This window comes from Ornithorhynchus anatinus, chromosome 8, assembly GCF_004115215.2.
Source record: "Ornithorhynchus anatinus isolate Pmale09 chromosome 8, mOrnAna1.pri.v4, whole genome shotgun sequence".
NCBI classification, from domain to species: Eukaryota; Metazoa; Chordata; class Mammalia; order Monotremata; family Ornithorhynchidae; genus Ornithorhynchus; species Ornithorhynchus anatinus.
In genome coordinates, this window is record NC_041735.1 from 45,584,424 (window position 1) to 45,610,406 (window position 25,983).

Here is a 25,983-nt window from a genome sequence, read left to right on the forward strand (position 1 = left end):
TATTTATTGAGCGCTTACTATGTGCAGAACACTGTACTAAGCGCTTGGAATGTACAGTTCGGCAGCAGATAGAGATCATCCCTTCCCAGTGACGGGCTCACAGTCTAATTGGGGGAGACAGATGGCAGAGCAAAACAGAATGAAACAAAAACAAGACAATATTATCACGATAAATAGAATCAAGGGGATGTACACCTCATTAACAAAATAAATAGGGTAATAAATAATATATACAAATGAACACAGTGCTGAGGGGAAGGGGGAGGAGCAGAGGATGGGGTGAGGAGGGGGAGCAGAGGGAAAGGGGGCTCAGCTGAGGGGGGGAAAGGGGAAGAGCAGAGGGTGCAGAGGGAAAAGGGGGGATGCTCAGTCTGGGAAGGCCTCTTGGAGGAGGTGAGCTCTCAGCAGGAGTGGTGGCAGCTTCCAGGACAGAAGAAAAATGACTAATGTAGGGGTGGTGGGGGCAGGGACTGGGAATAAAGGGGATGAGATGGATTCAGTACAGTCAGTAGCAAAAGTGAAGCATTGGGCTGAAGGTAGAGAGGTATGGAGTGGGATTTACAGCTTAATTTGCACTTCTAATGCTTGCCTGTCACATCAGATTTTGGTTCTGGATCCTAATTTAAAAGCATGTACGTCCGGGAGAAAACACACCCCACGATAGCAATCATATTTTTAAGGCGTGCCTTAGGATTGTATTGAGGTATGCTTGTGTAATGAATCATTGATTGGATTATCAAAACCGAGATTCTTGACTCTTAGTGCAAGTATCTTCGGTTTGTGACTTAGAAACGGAGTTCAGCTTTCCGGATGTCATTGTAAAGGAGGATAAAATGCTCATTTGGTAGATCAAAGGAGCTTTCATTTTCAGTGTTTGTACTTAAGCTTTGAATTTAAAAATATCAGATAAATTGTACTGTTAAAATTTAAGAAAAATGTAATTAAACCATTTAAACAATGTCAAAAGTTCTTACTCCCACATTCTACACTTAGGTTTGTTTGTTTTTTTCTCTTCGGCCCATTGGCATCATCAGCCTGGGATTTCTAAAAGAAACATCAGTGATATCCAGAGAGTTGGATTTAAGCTTCATGTGACAGGGAAACTGCTAGCAATCGCCTGCTTCTGTAGTTCCCTTCTTGGGCGGCCAAATGGATTGTGATCGTTAGGACCAAACTGGCTTGTTTCCCCACCATGTGGTCGGGTCACCATTTGGCACATAGGAATGGCACTTAGGCAGATGGATACCCAGGTTCTCTAAACTATGATTCTCATCTGTGCCGTGGGCATCCCAGAGGTGGAGCGTTTACTCATTAACTGGCACTTCTAAGGGCAGAAATAATGACTTCTGAGTTTTGAAAATAGTGATTAGAAGTATTGTTAACCTGATATGCAGCCGTGGACTATAGAGTATTGGGCTAGCGTTCAAAGCAAGAGAAAACTTTCTGGAATTATTGGCATCTTGGAGGATTTATGGTAGCTACTGGGAAACATGAGGAATTTGATTTGATTAAAATTGTCAATCATCATCCTGCTGCAGCATGGTGTAGTGGATAGAACCCGGAAGCTCTGCCACTTGTCTGCTGGGTGACCTTGGCCTCAGTTCCCTCATCTGTGACATGGGGCTTAAGACTATGATGCTCATGTGGGACGGAGACTGAGTCCAATCCTTGTATCTACCTTGTATCTACCCCCAGCACTTAGAATAGTGCTCGGCATATATTCATTCAGTAGTATTTATTGAGCTCTTACTATGTACACAGCACTGTACTAAGCACTTGGAAAGTACAGTTCGGCAATAGAGGCAATCCGTACCCAACAACGGGCTCACAGTCTAGAAGGGAGAGACAGGCAACAAAACAAGTAGACCGGCATCAATAGCATCAAAATAGATAAATAGAATTATAGATATAGACAAATGATTAATAAAATAAAATAGAATAATAAATATATACAAATACATACAAGTGCTGTGGAGCGGGGAAGGGGATAAACAGATGGGGGAGGGGAGGAGGAGAAGAGGAAAAGGGGGACTCGGTCTGGGAAGGCCTCCTGGAAGAGGTGAACTCTCAATAGAGTTTTGAAGGAGGGAAGAGCGCTAGTTTGGTAGATGTGAGGAGGGAGGGCATTCCAGGCCAGAGGCAGGAAGTGGGCCAGGGATGGATGGCGGGACAGGCAAGATCGAGACACAATGAGGAGGTTAGCGGCAGAGGAGCGGAGTGTGCGGGCTGCACACAGTAAGCGCTCAATAAATACCATTAAATTGAGGGTACATTTTTTTGTTCTTTCCACTAGAAGCACCTGGAAGACTGTCATGGGACGGTCCTTTGCAAACATAATGGAAATGAAATCCTCTCTGTTTAGGTTCCTATATTATTTGAAGGTATGGGCCATCTGTTGGAAGTAGTAATTCTGATGAAAATCCTGAATTATTAAGTATGGCACTTATTCCAGTATTGAAGTGCTCCATAGGAAACATCAGATCAGACACTCCCAACATACATGGATCCTCTTCTGCCATTTTGGAACTCGGGCGTGGCGTCTCCGGTGGTGTTGCAGGTTGGCTGGCTGAGGCGAGGTGGGGAGCGGGTCTGGCCCGGTCCGTCCATCCATCAGTCAGCGGCCCAGCCGCCACTGCGCCGTGTCCCGCAGCTACCCAGGGGACAACGAGAAAGTGGGCCCGCCGGCCCCGCTTCTCCCTGCCCTTCCTCCTCCTTGCCCTCTTCCTCCTGCAGGCGCGGCCCCGCACACTCTGGAGGTGGGAGGGCCGGGCCGGTGTGGGAAAACTGTCAGCAGTGGCTGAACTCTCGCCCCCTCCGTTTCTGACGGCGGTGGGGGCATGGGGCGGGGACCCCAGTCCGCTCCTTGGGCCTTGCGCAGAAGCACTTAACAGGTACCACAATTATTATTATTATCATCATCATCATCCAGTTGTCTGTCTTAAAAATGCTCATCCTGGTCAGTCAGTCGTATTTACTGAGTGCTTACTGTGTGGCGAGCACTGTATTAAGTGATTGGGAGAGTACAGTAAGACTGTAAGCCCGTCAAAGGGCAGGAACTGTCTCTATCTGTTGCCGACTTGTTCATTCCAAGCGCTTAGTACAGTGCTCTGCACATAGTAAGCACTCAATAAATACTAATGAATGAATGAACAATAAACAGACACATTCCCTGTCCACAATGAGCTTACACAATTTTGTGATTGTCAGTCATGTCATACTTTGGAATGTAGGAGGCCCTGCCTCTCCCCTGCTTGGGGAGAAGCACCCAAGAAGCTGCCCTTGGGGAAGCACAGACATTCTCTCACAGCCATCAGCAGCATCATAACAGATGCCAGAGCCCTTTTAGAAAGCTCAGGAGGACAGAAATTCTATGTGGAGAGGGGGTGTAGAAGCCCTCTGCATCGTCATCCTTCCCTCCCCTGGACGGCAGCGATGGATGCATGTTGGGAAAGGAGAGGCGCATTCTGGTGTATGCTTCAGGTGCTAAAATGGCGGACCCAGCTTTGTCAGTCATCCTCGTAAATCGTTTTCCTGTACCCTGAACCAAAGTTGGCCGTGATCTGTATGAACACAATTTTATAATGCTGTTCAAAATAATAAACCCTGTTCGTTGATTGGATGTTGATCTATCTTGGTGTGCTGTGAAACGGGTAGATTGGCATTTGAAAAATGGATGTGCGTGTTCTGCTCTCTTCTCAGGGTTTCTTTAGGAGAAGTATTCAGCAAAATATCCAGTATAAGAAATGCCTGAAGAATGAAAACTGTTCAATAATGAGAATGAACAGGAACAGGTGTCAGCAGTGCCGCTTCAAAAAATGTTTGTCTGTTGGAATGTCAAGAGATGGTAGGTTTTGTGGATTGTGTGGAGTTTTTCTTCTCCAGTTACAAATTTATGTCCTGTCTCGTTCTCCTCCCCCTTCTTCCCCCCAGAGTAAAATAGGTCTGACTTAATGAAGAAGGGTTTTAAGAGTTATAAAGAGGATTTTCCTTGAAAGTATACTGTCATTAGCAACAATGAGATTAGTTGGCGTCTTGTTGGATTGATACAATAAATTTTATTGTGACATTAAACTAGAAAAAGGCTTTCCTTTTTCTTTCCCACGGGACATGGGGCTTTTAGAAACAGGACACCAAATACAGGAGTAATTGAGAGTGAGAAATTATCAATTTTTTAAATTTCAGATCATTTTTAGATCTGACAAGTTTGTTTTTTTTTCAGATCATTTAGTCTTGGTATTGCTCATAACTTTCTCTTTTGTTTAAGATGTTGGGAAGGGAAGAAAATGATTTTTGCCTACCGTTGGGTGTTTAGGTGGAGGATAGTAAGGTGAACTGAATCCAAGGGGCAGATTTTCAGTAAAGTATACAGAGAGCCTAGTGGCTTCTGTTAAGGTTAATGGAAAAGGCACAATTGAATCCCTTGTGCCCGCTTGATATTGAAACCCTTAGAGGTGTTAATGAAGTACTGAACATTACACGGTCATTAGATTAACTTCAGATTTGTTCACTAGTTAACTTGCTATGACTTTAAATTCATAGTTTAATTAGAGAACTACAGAAAAGCCTGTGCTGTAATTTTGACTTTTATTTTGCAGGAAAACAGTATCTTTAATTGAGAATCAAGTTGTTGGGTCTTTACGATGACCCTAGACGTAACAGTTCAGTTTCTAACAGCACATTAAGGCATTCTTCACAGCTTTGTGGGTAATAGCCATCACACTTAGGGTTTCTACTGACTTGTTCTTATTTAGGGTATGTGTATTCATACATGGATGGTAAATATGTTTGTTTTCAATAGCTGTTCGGTTTGGCCGCATTCCTAAGCGGGAAAAACAGAGGATGCTAATTGAAATGCAAAGTGCCATGAAGACCATGATGAACGGCCAGTTCAATAGTCACCTACAGAATGATGCACTGGTAGAACATCATGAGCAAGCAACCCTAACAGCCCAGGAACAGCTGCGGCCTAAACCCCCACAAGAACAGGAAAACATCAAAAGCTCTCCTCCTCCTCCTCCTCCTCCACCTCCTTCTGACTTTGCTAAGGAAGAAGTGATTGGTATGGTGACGAGAGCCCACAAGGACACCTTCATGTACAATCAAGAGCAGCAAGAAAGCTCAGAGGAAGCTGTGCGCCCCCAAAGAGTGGAAAGGATTCCAAAAAATGCAGAGCAATATAATTTGAATAATGAGCATTGTAGCAGTGGGCTTAGCAGCACCCATTATCCCAATAGTGAGACTGAGCAGCAACTCAATGGACAGTTCAAAGGGAGGAACATAACGCATTATCCAAATGGGCATACCATTTGTCTTACAAATGAACATTGTGTGAACTTCTCCAATGGTTATACTCAAAGAGTATGCGATAGAGTTCCAGTAGATGGATTTTCTCAGAATGAGAACAAGAATAGTTACCTGTGCAACACTGGAGGGAGAATGCATCTGGTATAGTGATATCAATTATTCTTGCTCACTTTGAATTAAAAAAAATTTCAAGGCTTACTCCCGAAAGAGGAGACCCCAGTATAGCAGTGAATGATGCCTAGGGCAGAAAACCCAAGAGGGATTTATCATGTTGGTTTTTATGTGTATTTTAGGGGCACAGTTCTGTTTGCAGTAAAAGTCTCCTATCATCAAGTGCTCTGAACTGTGAGATGATTGAAAATGAGATTACAATAAGTTCTTTTTACTTCAAAAAGGCCTTATAAATCCTAAAGAAGCGGGTCTTGATTTCCAAGAAATAATTTTGGATACTAAATGTGGCCACACAGGGTACTCACTAAAAAGTCAGTGTATAAATGATAATCTTCTAGGGAATAGAGGCCTTTCCAGCCCCAAATTTTTGATGAAGGTTCTTAAAATTTTTTAAATCATTATTATTGTTACTGCTATTACTAATAACGGTATTTGTTAAGCGCTTACTATATGCCAAGTACTGGACTAAGCGCTAGGGTAGATACAAGATAAGCAAGGTCAGACAGCCCCTGTCCCATCGCAGCCTGTCGGGGAGGGAGAACAGATATCGGATCCTCATTTTACAGAGGTGGAAACTGGCACAGAGATGTTAAGTGACTTGTCCAAGGTCACACAGCAGGCAAATGGCAGCAGGGGGATTAGAACCCATTTCCTCTTACTCTCAGGCTGATGCTCTTTACAGTGTTACATGCTGCTTCTAATTGCAGTATTCTATGTCAATCATGTGATTTTATTTCCAGGAAGAAGGGATGTTAATCCGTTATAGTTACATGCTATTTGGTCAGCTCTTTCTAACGGGCATTTCTAACATTTAGGACACATTAGGAGACTCTTGAACTCATTTAATAATTCAGGTTATTGGGATTCTCAATGAATAGTATACATTTGGGATCCAATGTGCTTTCTCTTATGAGAGGAGATAATGACATTCATGTGTCTCCTTCAAGTTTCTCATTTTCTAATGTACAAGACAACATTAACCATGTTCATATTTAGCATTTATTTTACCAAAAACAGCGTTGACAAGATTTTCCTATTTAAAGCCTGTGATGTCACTGGTTAATGTCCTTTGCTAATGTATTTTCCAAAGTGTGCCCTTGATTCTCTGGGTAGGTTATTTTCACTGTCCCACAGTCATTATGGCAGAGGACAGGACGTTCTGGAGAAGGTATATCCATCGAGTCACTATGAATCAGAAATGATGGCACATAGTAATAATAATAAAACAAACATTTGATCCTCTGCGCTTTAAAATGGGTTCTGGCTCTATCTGTAGGAAGCTCAAACAATCCCTGCTGCTCTGGTTCATGAAATGAGTTTCTAGAGAGAGGAAGGCATTCTGTCCCCCCTCTTACCCCTGGAATTAACTTTTTCAAAACCCTCCCTTTGTCCACCAAAGAACTATTATTGAACTTTCCCTTGAATTCTTTTAGAGGTAGTACAGTATATCCCCTAGACCTGTAATATGGTTTTACCAGCACTTTGCTTGTGGGCCAATGCATGTCTTATGTTTAAGCTTCAACAAAAACTCCATCCGTGATACTTGAAGATAGAGACACCTAAACTGGAAGTGGAGTTGAGATGGACTGTTTTAAATTGGTTTTGTTGATATGGACTGGTTTAAATTGTGCTTTCTTTTGGATAGCATTTGTACATTGCTAGTATTTCTAATAATCCAGAGGGTGTCATTTTAAAAAATTCCTTTGCTTATTTATTGTATTTAAGGTTTGTCCAATGAGTAAGTCTCCATACGTGGATCCCCACAAGTCGGGGCATGAAATATGGGAAGAATTTTCGATGAGCTTTACTCCTGCCGTCAAAGAAGTGGTGGAGTTTGCGAAACGCATTCCAGGATTCAGAGACCTTTCCCAACATGACCAGGTCAACCTTTTAAAGGCAGGGACATTTGAGGTAAGACTGATATGTAGTTTGTTTATGTGATATGCACGGCTAGGATAGGGTTTTATTTTTCAATAGGAATAGGTCGCTGTTTTTTAATGTCAAAACCTAGGTAACTAAAGAATTAGAATCCAGTGGCGTCACTGGACTCCAGCAAGCCCACTGACCAGAGATTTAAAAGTTAATTGGCCCAGGCCCACAGCTCCCTGGAGATGGGCCTGTCAGCAAATTTTGGGAAAGGCACATTGTAAGCACTTTATGCTTGGGACACATTTTTAGTGTCTTGGGGCTTCAGAGTTCCCTATAGCTTGTGGGTTCAGGGCATCTGTCCTTATACCTTGACCCTCTGAAACAGCTAGTATCCCGGAATATGGCCAATGTGGACCACTATCGTTCTGATCAATTCCTCCGTGCAGGTTTTCAGTCTTGAAATGTTAAGACTGAGGTTCATCTGTGTTGCCCATGAGAGACTCCGTTGTCATTCTAGTGTAAAAGGGAGGTGAAATAGTTCCTCTTCAGCCCCCGAATCGAGTCCTCATTTAATATTGGTGCAGTAGATCTAAGTATTTTGAGGCCTTTGGTTTCTGCATTTCCTTGGAGGAGAGATGCTCTTCCCTATTCTCATTCCTTTCAGGAATTCCTTCAGTTCAGAGCTTAGATTTCTTGACCCTTGGCCATTCTTTAATGGTTAGTTGCGTTTTCCAGAATATTTCTTAGAGCTACAGCACCGAAGAACCCTGTAGTTCGCTATTGTTCTTTGGCAGCTGGACACTCTTCTGTTATTGCAGTACTGCTCCGGAGTAGACTTTGGCTACCTTGAAAATTGGGTTTTTGGAGGATAGGCTATGTCTATGTTATTGCGCCTAAAATTATTTTTGACAGACATTTTCTGCTGCATTGGATGCTCCGCCAGGATTAGGAGCATTTTAAGCATGATGGTGAAGTGGGTTTGCCTTGAGCTTTCAGTGTCTCTCTTGCTTGGAGTGGAATATCAGGGGAGGGAGCTTTCTCCTGGAAGATATTAATTCTTGGGAGTTGGGAAACAGTGTTTATTCAGGAATTGGTTTCCTTGGTGGTGATGTAGCCTTGAATGCCCTGAAGGTTACTGACTCAGAGCTTCAGAAACATTTACCTGGCATTTCCATGTTTGGTGCTCTTGAAAATTTCAGGAACTGTTCTCAAGAAGCTTATCACTTCAGGAGTATTGTTGAAGTAGGAACCTATGGAGATTGCTGCTGAATTCACGGTTTGGAGGAAATTTTTAATACTACTTCTGTGAGGGTCGAAGGAATACTGGAAATTCTAGCCCAATGTAAGAAAAATGATTTCAATGTGTTTTAATGCAGTGAGTCAGTGTTTGGGCAATTTGGGTTTTAAAATTAGAAGGTAGTTGCAGAATATGGCATTTATAGTTTTTATGTTAGTAAGAACGTCTCCTTTGTAGAGAACTTGCATTATCTCCAGGATCGTACTCATGATTGATCCTTTTAGTGCTCACTAGTACCATAGACTGATTGATTTATTGAGTGGATAAGGTTTGCTTTTGTATGTGAAGACATGGTTTGTTTTCCAGAGTGAACCAATCTAATGTTCTGTAAACCGTAGTTTAAGATATTTTCTGATTTTACGGAACAATGAAGTGCATAGTGGTTGTGAAGAATAGGGCTTGCTAAATAAACAGATTTCTGATTTCAGTAATTTCGGGTCTATCTCAGTGATGTTAGCCTAGCACTGATATTGGTGTAGTCCTATAATTGTGTCATGAAATGGCACTTTTGGAATGGGTAGTGCTTTTTGAGAGCATTTTTTTTTTTTGGTGATAATTCCTTTTCTAGCTTGATTATTTACCAGTGGTTTATGTGATTTTTGTTTTTTTTTCCTGGTATAACAGGGTTGGTAGATTCCATTCTGTGGAAGTTGTTCTCCTGAACACAGTTATTCAAGAAAATAATGTAATTTTCTGCGTGTGTAAATCCAGTGAATTGCATTCTGTTTATGTTGTCAGATTATCAGCTTCTGTTTCACTGTTACCAGGGTGCTGTCTTGGTGCAGGAGAATTTATAGCTGGTTATTGTGTTGTGCCTCTGAGGGTTGTCTTAAGCATTCTCAAAATGAGGCCAGGTTTACTTGTAGTCCTAACTTTGAAACTGGGCAGGTGTAACTTGGTCACTAAGAAAGGATGACTTGAGAAGTGATTGACAGGTACACTACTCTAGGCCCAAATGTCCTTCATTATGACTGGTTGCTCTCTGCTTTTGTCTGTGGTCACTTGTGGGATTGGGATTTTTGCCAGTGCTTGTCTCTTTGTAAATCATCTCTTTATAGAAGTCACAATTAATTAGGGAAATAAAGTCATGTGGTAGAACTCTCATTCCCCTTTATCTGTTTTTCTTACTTTGTAGATTCCATAATCACCTCATTAATTTTATTGAAAATTGTTCAGTAGCATCAGCAATTTTTTCATTCATCTGCACAGGCTTTGTTTCTCTCAACTTTTGGGAACCCCGTTTACTGTGGAAGAGCCTCTAGGTTTTATAGTTGACTTCTCGTCTTGCATTTAGCAATTCACAGATGCCAAGTAGAATTATAATTTCACTCAGGTTTAGCTTAATGAGTGAGAAAAGATTGAAGGGTGGCCTTGCCCATAGTGAATGCATGCATTAAAACTTCGTATCTGTTACAATGTTGGGGTGATGTGGATGGGGTTAGAGATTGACAGACCATTTCAGTGAATGTTCAGAGGCACCAGGGGAATATGGCAGACTTTTGATTAGACCAACCTCAATATGGCTTGTGTCTGCGAAAAGAGCCGGGGGGCCACACCATGTGACATGATGACACAGATCACTTGTGCGGCAAAGCTGGGAGCACACTCTAGTGTGGAAAAAGAAAAACGGAAGGTTTTATAATAATTATAATTCCGATATTGTTACTATGTGCCAAGCACTTTACTAAGTATTGGGTTAGAGACAAGATAATCAGGTTGGACATATTCCCTGCCCTCATGGGAGCAGGGAGGGGAGAACAGGTATTTAATCCCTATTTGACAATTGAAGAAATTGCATCCCAGGTAAGTGAAGTGACTTGCGCAGGTTTACACAGCAGGCAGATTAGGCGACACCTCTGTAAACTGTGAGTTCGTTATGGGCAGGGAATGTGTCTGTTGTTTTATTGCTCTTTTTTAAGCGCTTAGTATAATGCTTTGCACACAGCAAGCACTCAAAAATGTGATTGAATAAATGAATGAAAGAAAAAATGGAATCTGTAGAAATTCCGTATTACCTACCAGTGTATTCTACGTGATGGAATTTGTGTTTGACTTTGTGTAGTTCATGGAAGTAGTAGAAATAATCTGAAAATTTTTTTCTTAGTTCTATTTGATTTTTAATCCTTTAGTGTGACTTGTCCTTAAATTTATTACTTCATAAACAAAAGTCCACAACATACTAATCTATTCTGCCCTATGTTCAACACACTGCATTCATCTCTGACCAGATTTTGGCCTTGGATCTAGTTTCCAACTGTCTGTCCAACTCCGTTATTTTGTACTCTCCCAAGTTCTTACAGTGCTCTGCACACAGTAAGCACTGAATAAATACGAGTGATTGATTCTTAATTTTCCATGCAAGTGTTTTCTGCCTCTTTGGGTCAATTTATTGGTAGGGAATTAATCTGTATTCTGCCAGGGAGCTAACTGGTCCGCTTATCCTGTTATATTGTATTCTCTCAAGCACTTAGTACAGTGCCATGTACATAGTAAGTGCTTAATAAATACAATTGATTATATTTGCTTTATACTGTTTATAGTTTACAGTTTGACCACTGTATATTTTGCATATTCATTGGATTGCATACTTTAGGTGGCGCTTACAGTTGGGTATGACTCTCTGGGGATGTGACACATCATTACCTATGTAGCAGCAATTTGCACTCTTGTTCTACCAGGGCAACTGTGGATTCTAAGTGAGAGGAGACCATAACTTTCCATGGTTTATTTCTAAATTTTAAGTTAATTGTCCGGGATTTTCCCTTGAATAATCAGTACCCTGCAGTGAAAATTCTCTAGAGAAAACTAGTTTTATGGGGAATATTCCCAAGAATTAACTTTAAATTTGGAAACAAACTGCAGAAAGTCTACACTCTCTGCCCCCCCCAAGTTCCCACTGCCTAGGGACGATGTTACCAGTCACTGTTCCGAAAGCCGTGATCTGTTGTGGATTCTTCCTTGGGTGGTAGCCAACTTCTCTTCCTTAGCCCATGTTGGCAGCCAGTATTTGGGTGGTATTAATCGGTGGTGAAACAGTGGGGAAATGGTAAAAAGCTCTCTCCTTCTTCATAGACACTTCTGATTTTGTTGAAACTGATCCATGTTTTCTCCTTCCCGCTGTATTCACAGTTGTTTGTTTCCTATCCGAGGTAGATGCAACTTTTCACTTCAGTTTATTCACCTCACTACTGTTTGTATTCATTGCACATTTATTTGGCCTTTGGGAGATTCATCTTGAGCCCAACATCAGCTAGCCACATCTGCTATTTTTGTGTGTTCCTTTCCAATTCTACAATTTTGTTTGATGATGTAACGGGGTTGTCAGCAAAGGGGAGATCTGCCCATTGCTCTTCCTTATTGTACAATACAATACAACTAACTTCCTAGTTAGTTGTTTGTTGAAAAGGATTCCTGAATGACGGTAAACAGATCTGTGCCACTTGACTCCTTTATGCGGGTTTATATAACACGACTGTTGAACGTATTGATTTCTGCTACTGCATTGTGGCTCAGTGCCACTGGGAGAACTGGGTATTGTGAACAAAATCCTATTTCACTGGGCACTTTGAAAATAGGTTTTAATTCCTCTGAGCCAGATGTTTTCTTAGTGTCGAGATTAGGAAACAGTAGGGCTGTTGAGGAAGTAATGTTCAATGAAGGATCTTGATGGTATTTATTATTCTTGGGATTTTGTGTTAATTGCTAGAGGAAGTGGGTATTATCAGTAGTTGGTTTTCCTGAGTGGATTCCAGTGGTTTACAGTTCAAGATCATGGTTGATGCTGGTTATACAGCCTATTAATGAAAAAATCAGTGATAATAACTGTGGTATTTGTTAAGCGCTTACTCTGTTCTAAGTGCTCCGGTGGATATGAGCAGATCGGATTGGACACAGTCCCTGCCCGACATGAGGATCGCAGTCTTCATTAATTAATCAGTAGTATTTATTAAGCTCCCTCCTCTGTGGAGGCCCCTGAACTAAATGCATGGGGATTATGATAGAAGTAAAAGACACATTGCCTGCCATCAGGGAATTTGCAACCTAATGGGGGAGGACAACACAGAAAAAATTACCAGTAGGAGATAGAAGAGTGGATAAGTGAATAAGCAAGGGCTTAAGTACTACTACTTAGTAGTACAGTACATAAAATGACAGGTACATAAGTTCTCCAGGTGGCTCTGAACACAAAAGTGCTCAGGTAGTAGTAGCTAGATCACCTGAATGATTGAATAACAATTTAAAAGATCATTAGAATCTAATTTCTTTATAAATGGTATTGTCTTGGCTCTTGTCTGTGCAACAGAAGTGTTGCAATTCAGCAACAGTCTAGACAATCCCTACCCAACAGTGGGCTCACAGTCTAGAAGAAAATCTTTATAGCACTTACGACCGTGTACTTATACTCTAATTACTTTGTCCGATCTGTAATTTATTTTAGTGTCTTTCTCCTTCACTGCATTGTATGCCCCCTTAGGACAGAAATCACCCTGATACTACCTTGTTCAAACCTGCATCATATCAGGATTGGACTATTGTTTTGGCCTTCCCACTCCTCTCTGTATATCCAGCCTCTCCCTCTTCAGTCCATCACCTCCACCTCCTTGTTTACATTGTCCCAGGATCTGAAAACCCTCCCTGCCATATCATGCCAGACCTCAGCCCTCCTAAAATCCCACCTTCTCCAACAAGCCATTCCCCACTAATTTTCCATTCCCTAATTCTTATGAATCTTTCCTCTCTTGTACTTATGTATGTATTCATTTCCACTATCTACGATCTGAATATCTGTAAACACATATTCAGTGTGTCTGTATTTTGTTTCCACAGTTGTTGTAAACTCTTTGTGTGCAGGGAACATGTCCTGTGCTTCCATGTACCTCTCAGATGCTTAGTATTGGAGTGCTCTGCTCTCAAATACTTTTAATACTGCTCTTATCTGGAAATGACTTAAAATGAGTAAATAGTATTTACCGAGCACCTGCTGGGTCAAGAGCATTGTGTAAGTCCTTGAAATAATACAACAGAATTAGAAGACAAGATACTTGCCCTTGAGGAACAATCATCTAGCAGGGGAAAGCAAAATTAAACTACATTGCAGATGGAAAGGCTATGTACATGAGTAAGTGCTTCATAGGGCACTAACATATGTACAAGTAGACACCTGAGTGTTTAAGTGACCTCAGATAAGTAGAGGTTAGTGTTGGCATCAGGCTAACCTGAGGGTATTCTGATTTGCAAATGGACTTCCAGACAGTGGGCATTCGGCAGATTGGCAGTTGCATTTATCGAGCGCCCATTGATTGCAAACAATTGTCATAAGCGCTTGGAAAATACAAAAAAAAAAAAGTGAAACATTACCTAACCAGAAGGAGCATATATTTTAATGGGGGAGACCCACCTAAAAATATTTACAATCAGAGCTATCAAAATAAATCACTACCATTGAATAAAACCTACAGTTGAATGAAGGTGTGTGCATAAATGCCAAACTACTGTCGGTGCACCGTGATGCTAAAAGTACAAAATGAGTATCATTGCCTTGGGATAAATTAGATCACACCTTTCTGCCAGTTACAGTGCATCCCTCGTCATAATCAACAAATGTTTCCGCTTTGGCTTTTGGAATCAAAGTCCAGGGCATTCATGAAAATAACTGGAACCTCGTTTGCCACAGGTGCTGCCTAAAGTAGGGCTCACAAGGTGGGGTGAGCCCTGGAGGGCATGGAAGATCCTTGTGGGTGTGGGTGACCGGCTCAGGGAAAAAACCCAGCCACTCTGCCTAACTGACTTGGCATTTGTCACCCAAATCTGAGAGGAATAGGGCCCTGTAGGTGCAGGGCTGTCTCCTAGTCTCAGTTGGTTGTTGGAATTACACTCTAAAGCAGCTGAGCCCCCGCTATAAAGGGGCTCAGTGAATCAGTTGCCACTGCAGATTTTCCATGTTTCTTAAAGCTGTTTTGCATATTTTTTCCAATTCTGCCTTAAGAGCATCCCTAGAAAAAGATAGTGTTTTCCCGGGTGAGAAATTCCCCATATTTTTTGTAACCACAATGGTATTTATTTTGTGTGGAATTCCAACAACTCTGCCGTCCAGAACTTGCTGTCGAAAATGTATGGGAAAATAAAGCTGTTCCACCCATTCTTTTTCAGACCTATCTCATGGATAGTGCCCAATCTGTTGTTCTCTTGAAAAGAAAGACCTAGTAAACCTTTCTAGTGTCCATTTTTCTGAGCAGGTTGGGTGTGGTGGATATTTTAATGCATAAGCACAAGGTCAAGGGTAATTCCTTTGAAAGTTCAAAATAACATATTTTAAAATAAGAATCAAGCACCTGGTTCCCTTGTATATTTTTCATCTTTTTGAAAAGAGATGTATGGTCATTAGTCTTTATTCTGTAAGAGTTTCTCTCTGAGCGTTTACCAAGTTTATTTTTCTGCTAGTCTTATTAAACATTTTTTCTAAAAATCTCCATTTTTTTTTTTAACAGGTTTTAATGGTACGGTTTGCATCATTGTTTGATGCTAAAGAGCGAACTGTCACCTTCCTTAGTGGAAAGAAGTTCAGTGTGGACGATTTACACTCAATGGGAGCCGGAGATCTGCTCAATTCAATGTTTGAATTTAGTGAGAAACTAAATGCCCTGCAACTTAGTGATGAGGAAATGAGTTTATTTACAGCAGTGGTCCTGGTATCTGCTGGTAAGAAAGTTAATCTGTTGCCTGGGTTGGGGTTTTAATGCAGCCTCATTAACTAGTTGCAATTAAACTGGAGAAAATTGGCCATGAGACTTAGTTTCCCGCTCTTAATATTGACTCGGTGCATAGTTACCCAGTCAGTAAAAAATAGTGTAAGAGAAGATATTTTTTAAAATGCTATGTATCTTTTGTTTGTATAAAACTTTGATTAATCATTAATAAAGCAACAGTAATAAAAAGAATTACTGACCATCAAGGTGCTAAGCAAAACTCAACTTGAAATTGGCCTTCTAGACAGGTCTCTTTTTCCTAGCACTCAAATGGCCTAAAAGTTTTAAAGGGTTTAAACTCTCTTCTTAGTAAGGAATCCTTCACCAGCACGTGAGAGGTAATTTCTTCCTTAAAGTTACTGATGACGTAAATTTTTTGAGCGTGCACCCAGAAAAGTATATTCGTACGAGAGCAAATATAAATTGATATATTTTCTGAAAGATGAATTAATATATTGTTTTAGGGGTATTTTAAGGCTGCAGACAAATATGTACTCTATAAAAGTATTAAAAAACTAGGATTATCTCCCCTTTTAATGATTTGACTCTACCTGTGTTTGCATAAACAAATTAATTGTCAAATTCAGATCCAGATTATCCAGTTATTATGGGCAGATAAATTACCAAGATAAATTTTAACAAAGTATATTTTAGGGAGTCAGTTGTCTAGATAACCTACATATTTAGGAACTCAAGAAAGCCACTTCTTTCCATCATGGTAACCCCCTTATGAGAATAAATAATCTCATGTTTGGATTTTTCAATTGAGGTTTTTAGAGCCTCACTAATTGGTAGTGTTTGGAATGAAGAAGATAATAAATCAGTCATTGGTAATTGTTGAGTGCTTGTTGGGTGCAGAGCACTGTACTAAGCTTTTGGAAGAGTACGTTACAACAGAGTTTGGTAGACACGCTCTCTCCCCTCATCTTGACATTTAAAATTGTTGAGATAATTGTATCTTTTTTATTCTTATTGTTTTTTTAATTACAGATCGATCTGGAATCGAAAACGTCAATTCTGTGGAGGCTTTGCAAGAAACCCTTATTCGTGCATTGAGGACTTTAATAATGAAAAACCATCCAAATGAAGCCTCTATTTTTACAAAACTTCTTTTGAAATTGCCCGATCTGCGCTCTTTAAACAATATGCACTCTGAGGAGCTTTTGGCCTTTAAAGTTCAACCATAAGGCCTATTTATACATGGACATGACTCATGCTAAACTGTCCATTTTATGCTAAAGTGCTTATTTTATGTATGCTTGTATCGTGTGTGGAGAGACTTCTTAGAGACATTATATTATTGTTAGATGCTTCTGGAACCATGCAATAACACTTTGGACTGAGGACCTTCCAGCCACCGCGCAGTGCAATTTGCGGCATTTTTCGTGATGTATACCAAATGGCTGCCTCACACTTAAACCAGAGATGTTCCATGCGTTTAAAATGAACAACACTGAATGTTAGGCTTTTTCCTCATCTGCCTAAAACTAAAAGCATTTTTATCTTCTTGTGGTATAAAGAGAACACACAATTAGAAGTATCTTTGGATTTTGAAATTAATCCGGCCCGTGTGGAAATTCTAAATAATTCAACTTTGATTTCCCCACAAGGCAGTGTCAGTTGGAGAGTGGAGCTCTGAAGTCGGTTGGGATCAGGACCACGGGGTTCTGTAATTGCCTCTGCTCACTGATATATCGGTTGACCTCAGGCACTTCACGAACTCTTCTGGGCCTCAGTTTCTTTATAAAGTGAATAACTCCACCCTCAGACCTAACTTATAGGTTTGAGAATAAATTCGGTAACATCTAAAAAATATTTTTACCTCCTTGAAATAAAATATGTATATACATGGTGGTATTATTTTTGGTATTTAGAAATAGTTTGGGGAAATTATTTCAGTTCACACCAATTCATATAGAGCACATGCATATGTGGGTATATCTTATAAATATATACACATTGCAAGTTTATGAATATATGAAATATAGATTTTGTGTGCATATATTTGTGTATGAATGAGAATCAGTTCTACATAAAATATATGCATATTTCTTCACAATATTTTAAACTGTGAAGGAATATCTCAAGAGGGATTTTGAAGGAGATGCATGAAAATAGCAAAATAAGTGCACTGCCTATGATGAATACTTTAACCATCCTTTGATGATATTTAGACAATATCAGATTGGATTTATCCTCTATTTTTGTTCATTTAACGAACACATAATGCAAACATGCACAAACCAAGTCCCAACTTGAAAAAAAAAAAATCGTCGGTCTCCGTCGACTTGTTCAAGTTAGGAGCTAGATTTAATTATTATCTGGGATTATTATCTGGTTGCTGAAACTATTTAAGAGCTTCTGGCCACCAGAACTACAGCACTGCTAGAAAGAAGGTAGGCAGGAAGGCACTTTCATACCTTCTGGAACTGATCAAGGTTTTTAAAAAGTATATTTAAATATATTGAGTACATATTTTTTGTGTTCTGTGACTGTTTTCACACTACAGAGATTTTCTGCTATTTACTAAATTAGATTTAAATATGAAGTTACGAAAAACCAATCCAGTGTCTTAGCTTTACCTTATTTCCATTGTGTGCATATATGAGCTGTAGGCTTAAAATTGTGTAGGCAATGATGTTTCACTAAAACCTTTAATAATGGGATTTTAAAAAAGGGATAATTACCAAAATTGATTATTTGCTTTCTTCTACTTTTCTTGCTCCACCCCTAAAAAATTAACTATTTAATGGTGGAATTGGAGGCAATTATTTGGGGTTTCATTCTACAAAATTGTGATGAAGACTGAAGGAGTGCAGTTAGTTGTTATGCCTGTTTATCTTGTAATGTGAGCAAAATGCCTTATTGTACAGAGTCTTGTGAAAGCATTGCTGTTGAAACATGAAATTCTATGGCACTCACCTACATCGAAAAAATCATGCCCTCTTCATGACAAAAGAGTTAATGCGATGGAGATTTTGCTGTTGGAATTATGATTGTGAATTACCTTCCATTAGGTATGACACGGGGTCTCTTAGTTTTGGTGATTTCATATGGAAGAACTATCTTTTTAAGAGCTTATTTAAAAAAAGGGGAAAATTTCTTTGGTGGGGTTGAGACAGCTTTCTTTTGGGTGCTGTTGAAAATAGATGAAGTTGATCCCCAACTTTTGCATTTTGCCTAAGCCTCTTTATGCTGTATCTTTTGAAAATATTAAGCCTTTAGGATTGTATAACCAGTACTGTGTAAGTATTGCCTAATTAAATTTTTAGTTAGGTTCAGTATATGTACATCTATATTTAGGGGTATGGATAGATATTTTGTCTTGTGAAATTTCATTTGAATGAATTCTTCCTGAACATAATGGGAGGAAAAATTGCTAAAATAATCTGAGGTAAGATGCAACATTTACAGTCAAAGCTGTTTTAAAACGGTCCATATATTAAAGCCTCTGATTTTGAAATTATACCAGCAATTTATTACAAGCACATTCTTTTACTGCATCACTGGTTATACACTTATTAAATGCTGAGAAAACCATCTTTTGATGTCAGAACTTTCTGAGTCATTAGGACATTGCTGAATGACTAATATATTGATGTACTGTATGAATTCCATGAAACTTTTTCTCTGGTTTTACATTTTAAAGGTAAAATGTGGGCATTATGTCAGCAAACTAAGGGCATTATGTCAGCAAACAAAATTGTTTCTGTGCTTTTAATATATCTCTTTATGTAGTCTGAATGAAGGGGTACCTTCTGGCAAGAAACAGCAGAACAAGGAAACGCTGTCTGCATGAGATGAAGCTTCTTATGGGGAAAATGGGTGGTTTTTGAATAAGAGCAGGTAATGTAAGTAGGTTGAGCATTTATCTAGCTTTCAAATCCTCATATCTACATTTCAAGAAATTAACATTGTAACTTGATAAGATATGATTTATTTTCTGTAAAGATCGTTGCAGAGCAAGATGTAGTGAACTCGGCTAGACTTATTACTGTGCACGGAAGTAATTGCTTATCTCTTGACTGTTCAGTTTCTTTTCCAGTATCAAGTTTGCTGAATGTAAAAGAAGAGTTTATCACTTAGGATATAGACTTTGGTTTTTTTAGGGGGCGGGGGGGAGGGTATCTGGAATTAGCGAAAAATGAGGAGTCTGCCTTCATCGGATCTAAAACTTTAACTTGAAATTGTTCTTGCATTAATAAAGAGAAACAAATTATCTTCATAAAGGTGATAAAAGTATTACTGTAAACAGAATATAGGTACGGTTTATTAATGAAGAATAAACTAAGTAGGGCACAGATCATCCCGTGCTCTGAACGGTCATCTGTAATCTGTACATGGAGGACAATAAATATTATTTCTAACCAACTGACTGTTTTTTACCTTTAAATTTTCCTAAATTATTTTGATTGACGTTTAATAGCACATATCTTTATTCAGTCAGAGAAATTTCTACAAGCCCCTCTTTGAATTCCACTTTGGGGTGTTAATGTAAACCCTGCTGTCTTCTGCAGGTTGTGCGCAATGAACTGTAGACTAGATCCAAGAATATGGTTCAGAGCTGTGGAGGAAAAATAATAATGGGCAAATACAGCTATGAAATCTGAGTGGGACTCATTCCTGTTTCTGCATAAGCCCTTTGTACACCGTGACAGCGGCAGAGTGACCAAGGATGGGACAAGACACTCACTTCCCCTAATGGAGCAGGTGCGGTAAAGCAGGGAGGAGTGGAGTTGAAGTTAAAAACAGAATTAGAAATCAGCCGCGGATGTGGAACTAGGGGTTCCCTGTCTTTAATAGCAGACAGGATGAAATGGATCTGGAGGCGCTGAAACCTGAGTCTGTATTGAGACTTAAAGCACGGGAAGCAGTATGGCCTATTAGATATGGGCCTGGGACTCAGAAGGACCTGGGTTCTGATCCTGGCTCTGCCACTGTGTGCTCTGTGACCCTGGCTGAGTCACCACTTCTCTGTGCCTCATCTATAAAATGGGGATTGAGACTATGAGCCCTACATGAGACAAGGATTGTGTCCAACCCCATTAGTGTGTATCTACTCCATCCCCCGTTAATATAGCACGTAGCGCTTAACCAATACAATTATTATTATTTGCCGTGCTTCACCTGCCAGCCATATGTAAGTATTGAAGGTGCAAATGGGTAAAAAATTTAAATTACTAGAGGTTGAGAGACTGTTGACACTATTGTACTTTCCCAAGCGCTTAGTACAGTGCTCTGCATGCAGTAAGTGCTTAATAAATGCAGTTGAAAATGTATGAATGAGATCAGTGGTCCTGCAGGTGTAGAGGGGCGGGGAAGGGGAGAACAGAAACAGGATCAAGCTAGAGGAGTTACCAGCATCCATCATTCCCTGTTGCACTCGGGCTTGGGGGTATCTCCCTCTCCATTCATTAAATCATATTTATCGAGCTCTTACTGTGCAGAGCACTGTACTAAGTGCTTGGAATGGACAGTTTGGCAACAGAGACAAGCTGACAGTCTAAATGGGGGAGACAAAACAATAATAATATTGTTGGTATTTAAGCGCTTACTATATGCCGAGCACTGTCCTAAGTGCTGGGGGAGATACAGGGTAATCAGGTTGTCCCACTTGAGGCTCACAGTTAATCCCCATTTTACAGATGAGGTAACAAGCACAGAGAAGTTGTGACTTGCCCACAGCTGACAAGTGGCAGAGTCCGGAGTCGAACCCATGACCTCTGACTCCGAAGCCCAGGCCCTTTCCACTAAGCCATGCTGCTTCCTGGCATCAGTACCATCAAGATAAATAGAATAATAGAGAAATACACACCATTAATAGAGTAATAATATATACAAATATTCACAAGTGCTGTGGGTAGGGGAAGGGAGAAGAGCAGAGGGAGGGAGTAGGGTCAATGGGAAGGGGAGGAGGGAAAGGCAGGGCTCAGTCTGGGAAGGCCTCCTGGAGGAGGTGAGCCCTCAGTAGGGCTCGTGACTGCACACCTACATTCGGTCCCTCCACCAGCCCAAATCATCCCTCGTGGTCTTGATCACCCCCTCAACCCCCTGCCCCCTCAACCAACAGGACCACTGATCTCATTCATACATTCAATTGCATTTGTTAAGCACTTACTGCCTGCGGAGCACTGTACTAAGCGCTTGGGAAAGTACAATACGACAATAGTGTCAGCAGTCTCTCAACCTCTAGTAATTAAAATTTTTTACCCGTTTGTACCTTCGACACTGCATGTGGCTGGCAGGTGATTCATTCAATAGTATTTATTGAGCGCTTATTATGTGCAGAGCACTGTACTAAGCGCTTGGAATGGACAAATCGGTAACAGAGAGACAGTCCCTGCCCTTTGACGGGTTTCCAGTCTAATCGGGGGATGCACAGCAAATAATAATTGTGGTGTTTGTTAAGCGCTTTGTGCTATATTAACTGCTGGAGTAGATAGATCTAATGGGGTTGGACACAATCCCTGTCCCACGTAGGGCTCATAGTCTTAATCCCCTTTTTATAGATGAGGCACAGAGAATTGGTGATTTGCCCGGGGTCAAGTTTGGTTCAGGCCCCCAGGTGTGAAATCACGAGGCACACGGGCTGGGAGGAGCCCGGGGACACGGGGGGGGGGGGGGGGGTGGGCGGGCAAGGAAAAAAAGCAAAACTCCGCCCGGATCCCAACACGAGCGGAACCACAGCCGTGTCCCAGCCAAAACCCACGCAGGACTCACATCCGTCTGCTTAGCAAATCTACTCTGTTGTTTGGGAGCATCCTTGGAACCGGTGAGCTTGAGTATCCCGTGGCTCCTGATAGGGGCAGCCCCTTTTTAATTTTTTGGCGACCTTTTAATAATAATAATAATAGCATTTGTTAAGTGCTTTCTGTGTGCAAAACACTGTTCTAAGCGCCGGGGAGGATACAAGGTGATCAGGTTGTCCCACGTGGGGCCCAGTCTTCATCCCCATTTTCCAGATAAGGAAACTGAGGCATAGAGAAGCTAATTGACTTGCCCAAAGTCCCACAGCTGACAAGCAGATCAGGTTGTCCCACGTGGGGCCCACGGACTTCACCTCCATTTTCCAGATGAGGTAACTGAAGCATAGAGAAGCTAAGTGACTTGCCCAAAGTCACACAGCTGAGAAACGGCTGAGTGGGGATTTGAACCCATAACCTCAGACTCCCAAGCCCGTGCTATTTCCTCTAAGCCAGGCTGCTGCTTCTTTTAGGTTGCAGAGTTCCTGATGGGGCCGGGGAAACAGCGATTAGAAATAAAAGCGTTCAGTCCTCCGGAGGGTTTAATGGATTTTAGGTAGATTAAGCTCCTATGTTTTCCCTTTGGTCCTTGTCCTCCTTACGGTGGAGATCTGCGTTTCAGCTGGCCCATCCTCGTTTTTTTAAATCTTCTGTTATCAGGTCATTCATTCATTCAATCGTATTTATTGAGCACTTACCGTGTGCAAAGCACTGTATTAAGCACTTGGGAGAGTACAATAAAGCAACAGACACATTCCCTGTCACCAACCATTACTGCCAGAAAAAAAAATGGTACTTGTTAAGCGCTTACTATGTGCCAAGCACTGTTCTAAGCGAGCAGTCACCCACTTGCATTTGGCACTGTGCCATCCTGCGGGTGACTGATTTTTCCAGTGAACATTTTTTTCCACCAGAAACACTGGGAAGAACCTTTAATTTCTCCTCAAAACCATATCACTGCATTAAGGAAAGAGGAGAATTCCATCAGAGAACAGGGAGGTCCTAGAGGTGGGAATGTCGCATAATCTAGATTCCCAAAGTTGCTTTTTGGCCACAGGAGATGGTGTTGAAGTGGGAGGCTGCCCTAGCCCCTAGTGGGGCATCTTTTTGGTCATTCTGAGGTAGGGGCAAGGTTAGGTGGAATTTCATAGGATCCCTGGAGGAAGTGGCTGCATATGGAGTCCTGGAAATGCAAGACTGAATGACTTCCTTGAAAAAGAGGATGAGGCTTTACTTATTTCAATTTAAAAAGGTTGAACTGCTTGATGGGGATAATGCAATAGATAAGGGTTTTCAACTACTTAAAAAGCTGGAAGCATCAGGGCACTTGGTAATGGCCCCTTCCCTCAAGGGGTTACCCACAGGGTCCTTATGCTCGGAGCAGAACTGGAAGAGCTAAGTGGACTGTGATCAGGTAAGCAGCTATGTTTTACTCATTATGCCTTCCTTGACACCTCTGCCCGTCTCCACCTGCCTTTATATTTTTAAAACTTGTGCCCCTCCCTACCCTTGTAAAGATCTGTCCCAAAGCCTACCTTTTTCTACTTAAGCGTGCCCACACCCCATCTAATTCCCTTGATCCAATTTCCCATTGCCATCTCCTGCGCCTTTAGCGCTCATCCCTTGTACCCACCTAAGGTAGAAACATCTAGCACGTGGCTTTGATAAAATGGAAAGTGCTGGAGCAGTAGTTCTAGTATGAATTACTTCAGAGCAGACTTTTTTTTTCCTTTCCTTAGCATGGGGTCGTAGAAGCTGAGCCGGGAATGGATGGGTCTAGGGGCTCTAGCTTGGAGAATTCATGGCAGTGCAGGGATGGGGATTTGGACCTGCAAATAATAAAAATGGGAGCAGGGAGGCTGCGGATCCCTGGTGAGCCTGAGATGATCCAGGTCAGGAGCTGGGGATGGGGCCTACCTGGTTTGGGGCAGGGACAGGTCCCCACGCCATCCCCTCACAACCTGCCTAGAGCCATGCCAGGTGAGCTGTAAGAGCAGATGACTGACTGCTGAACCCCATGCCACAGCTAGGCAAGTAGTTCCATGCTTTCCTTTCCCTCTGCCAATAGGACGCAGCCCAGCCCTAAGAAGAGGTGAGAATTCCACTGCCCTCCCCAGCCTGCCCTGTGACTGTTCGACCTAAAGCCCACTTACTCTCCCGCTACTAGCCCCGGCAGTGTGGACGGAAGTTTTTTTTTATTGTCCCCTTTGGTGCCCTCCATCCCTGCCCCATTCCCATCTCCATTCTGCCTCCATCATGCCAGTCCTTTGCCCCTGCCCCCATATCTCCTCTTCTTCCTTCCTTGGGAATTCTGGTGGTGGAAATTGAGGGGACAACTTAAAAAAAGGTGGGATACAGATGGATGGGATGTGGGGGAGCGAGTGGTAAAAAAAAAATTGCTTCCCTGACTAGAGGAGACTTCAAAAGGAAGTTTCTTGGGAGCAGTTTTACGTAGAGCAGCACGGCATAGTGGATAGCGCACGGGCCTGGGAGTCAGAACGTTATGGGTTCTAATCCAGGCTCCTCCACTTGTCTGCTGTATGACCTTAGGCAAGTCACTTCACTTCCGTGCCTCATCTGTAAAATGGGGATTGAGACTGTGAGCCCCCCATGGGACAGGGACTGTGTCCTTGACTTGTATCCACCCCAGAGTTTAGTACAATACCTGGCACAGAGAAGCGCTTAACAAATTCTATTATTATTATTATTATTATTATTATTAGGAGAGTGTTAGTGAGAACCCAGGCCTTCATTTTCCCTGATCTGCTTTGGGACCCACCATACCTTCGTTGTTGAGCTCCCTCTGGTGGCCAAGACCAAACCGACATCTTAGTGGTTACCCTGGAGCAAACCAGTTTTCATTATTATTATTATTTCTACCATCACTAATAATAGTGTAGGAGTGCTAGGTGATGCTGTTGGTCTCTTTTTGGAAATGACAAAAGATCCTTGATCCTGAGATTTTTAATCCCAAGGAATTAATTGTCGTGTTACACCTGTGTTCCCTTGTCCCCACTGTAGTCTGGAGTGCAATGACTGACTAATAATAATAATAATAATAATAATGTTGGTATTTGTTAAACGCTTACTATGTGAAGAGCATTGTTCTAAGCGCTGAGGTAAATACAGGGTATTCAGGTTGTCTCACGTGAGGCTCACAGTTAATCCCCATTTTACAGATGAGCTAACTGAGGCATAGAGAAGTTAAGTGACTTGCCCGTAGTCACACAGCTGACAAGTGGCAGAGTCGGGATTCGAACCCATGACCTCTGACTCCCAAGCCCGGGCTCTTTCCACTGAGCCTCGCTGACTAGATGGGCAGGAATACAGGACATTGCAGGACCCTGCTACAGAAGACTGTCCTTGGCCTTGTCATGGAGAACGGCTCCCTTAAACCTCAGGAGTCTATTAACTTTGGATTTTTCCCCCTGTGATTGAAGGCTTCTCATCTGCCGAGGAAATAGGGGTGGCTTCCATCACTCCCTCTTTCCCTGCCTCAGGAAGCACTTTCCCATTTTCCTCAGATTCCCAATAGCAGCAACACTCCGTGGGCTTCCATTGCTCTTCCCAGCATGCTGGGCCAGTTCTCTGTCTAGGAATTACTACCCTGAAGACACTGCCCAAGTTTACAGACATCTAAACTGACAGAGGGCTCAGTTTACATTATCCTGAGTTCAAGTGCATGAAATCAAGTAGCTGCTGCTATCAGTGGAAAGAGCACGGGCTTTGGAGTCAGAGGTCACGGGTTTGAATCCCGGCTCTGCCACTTGTCAGCTGTGTGACTGTAGGCAAGTCACTTCACTTCTCTGGGCCTCAGTTCCCTCATCTGTAAAATGGGGATTAAGACTGTGAG

At 41.6% G+C, this 25,983-nt stretch overlaps 1 protein-coding gene across 2 annotated transcripts in view; it reads left to right on the top strand.

Moving 5' to 3' along the window:
- Window positions 1-19,758, top strand: part of NR1D2 (nuclear receptor subfamily 1 group D member 2) — a 39,124-nt gene extending 19,366 nt beyond the window's left edge. For both annotated transcript variants that reach the window (XM_029070557.2, XM_029070556.2), the window contains 5 exons: window positions 3,700-3,844; window positions 4,799-5,445; window positions 7,201-7,386; window positions 15,130-15,340; window positions 16,378-19,758. In XM_029070557.2, the coding sequence (XP_028926390.1) occupies window positions 3,700-3,844; window positions 4,799-5,445; window positions 7,201-7,386; window positions 15,130-15,340; window positions 16,378-16,574 (1,386 nt within the window). In that variant the 3' untranslated portion in view covers window positions 16,575-19,758. The remainder of the gene's footprint in view (window positions 1-3,699; window positions 3,845-4,798; window positions 5,446-7,200; window positions 7,387-15,129; window positions 15,341-16,377) is intronic.
- The last annotated feature ends 6,225 nt before the right edge of the window (window positions 19,759-25,983 follow it).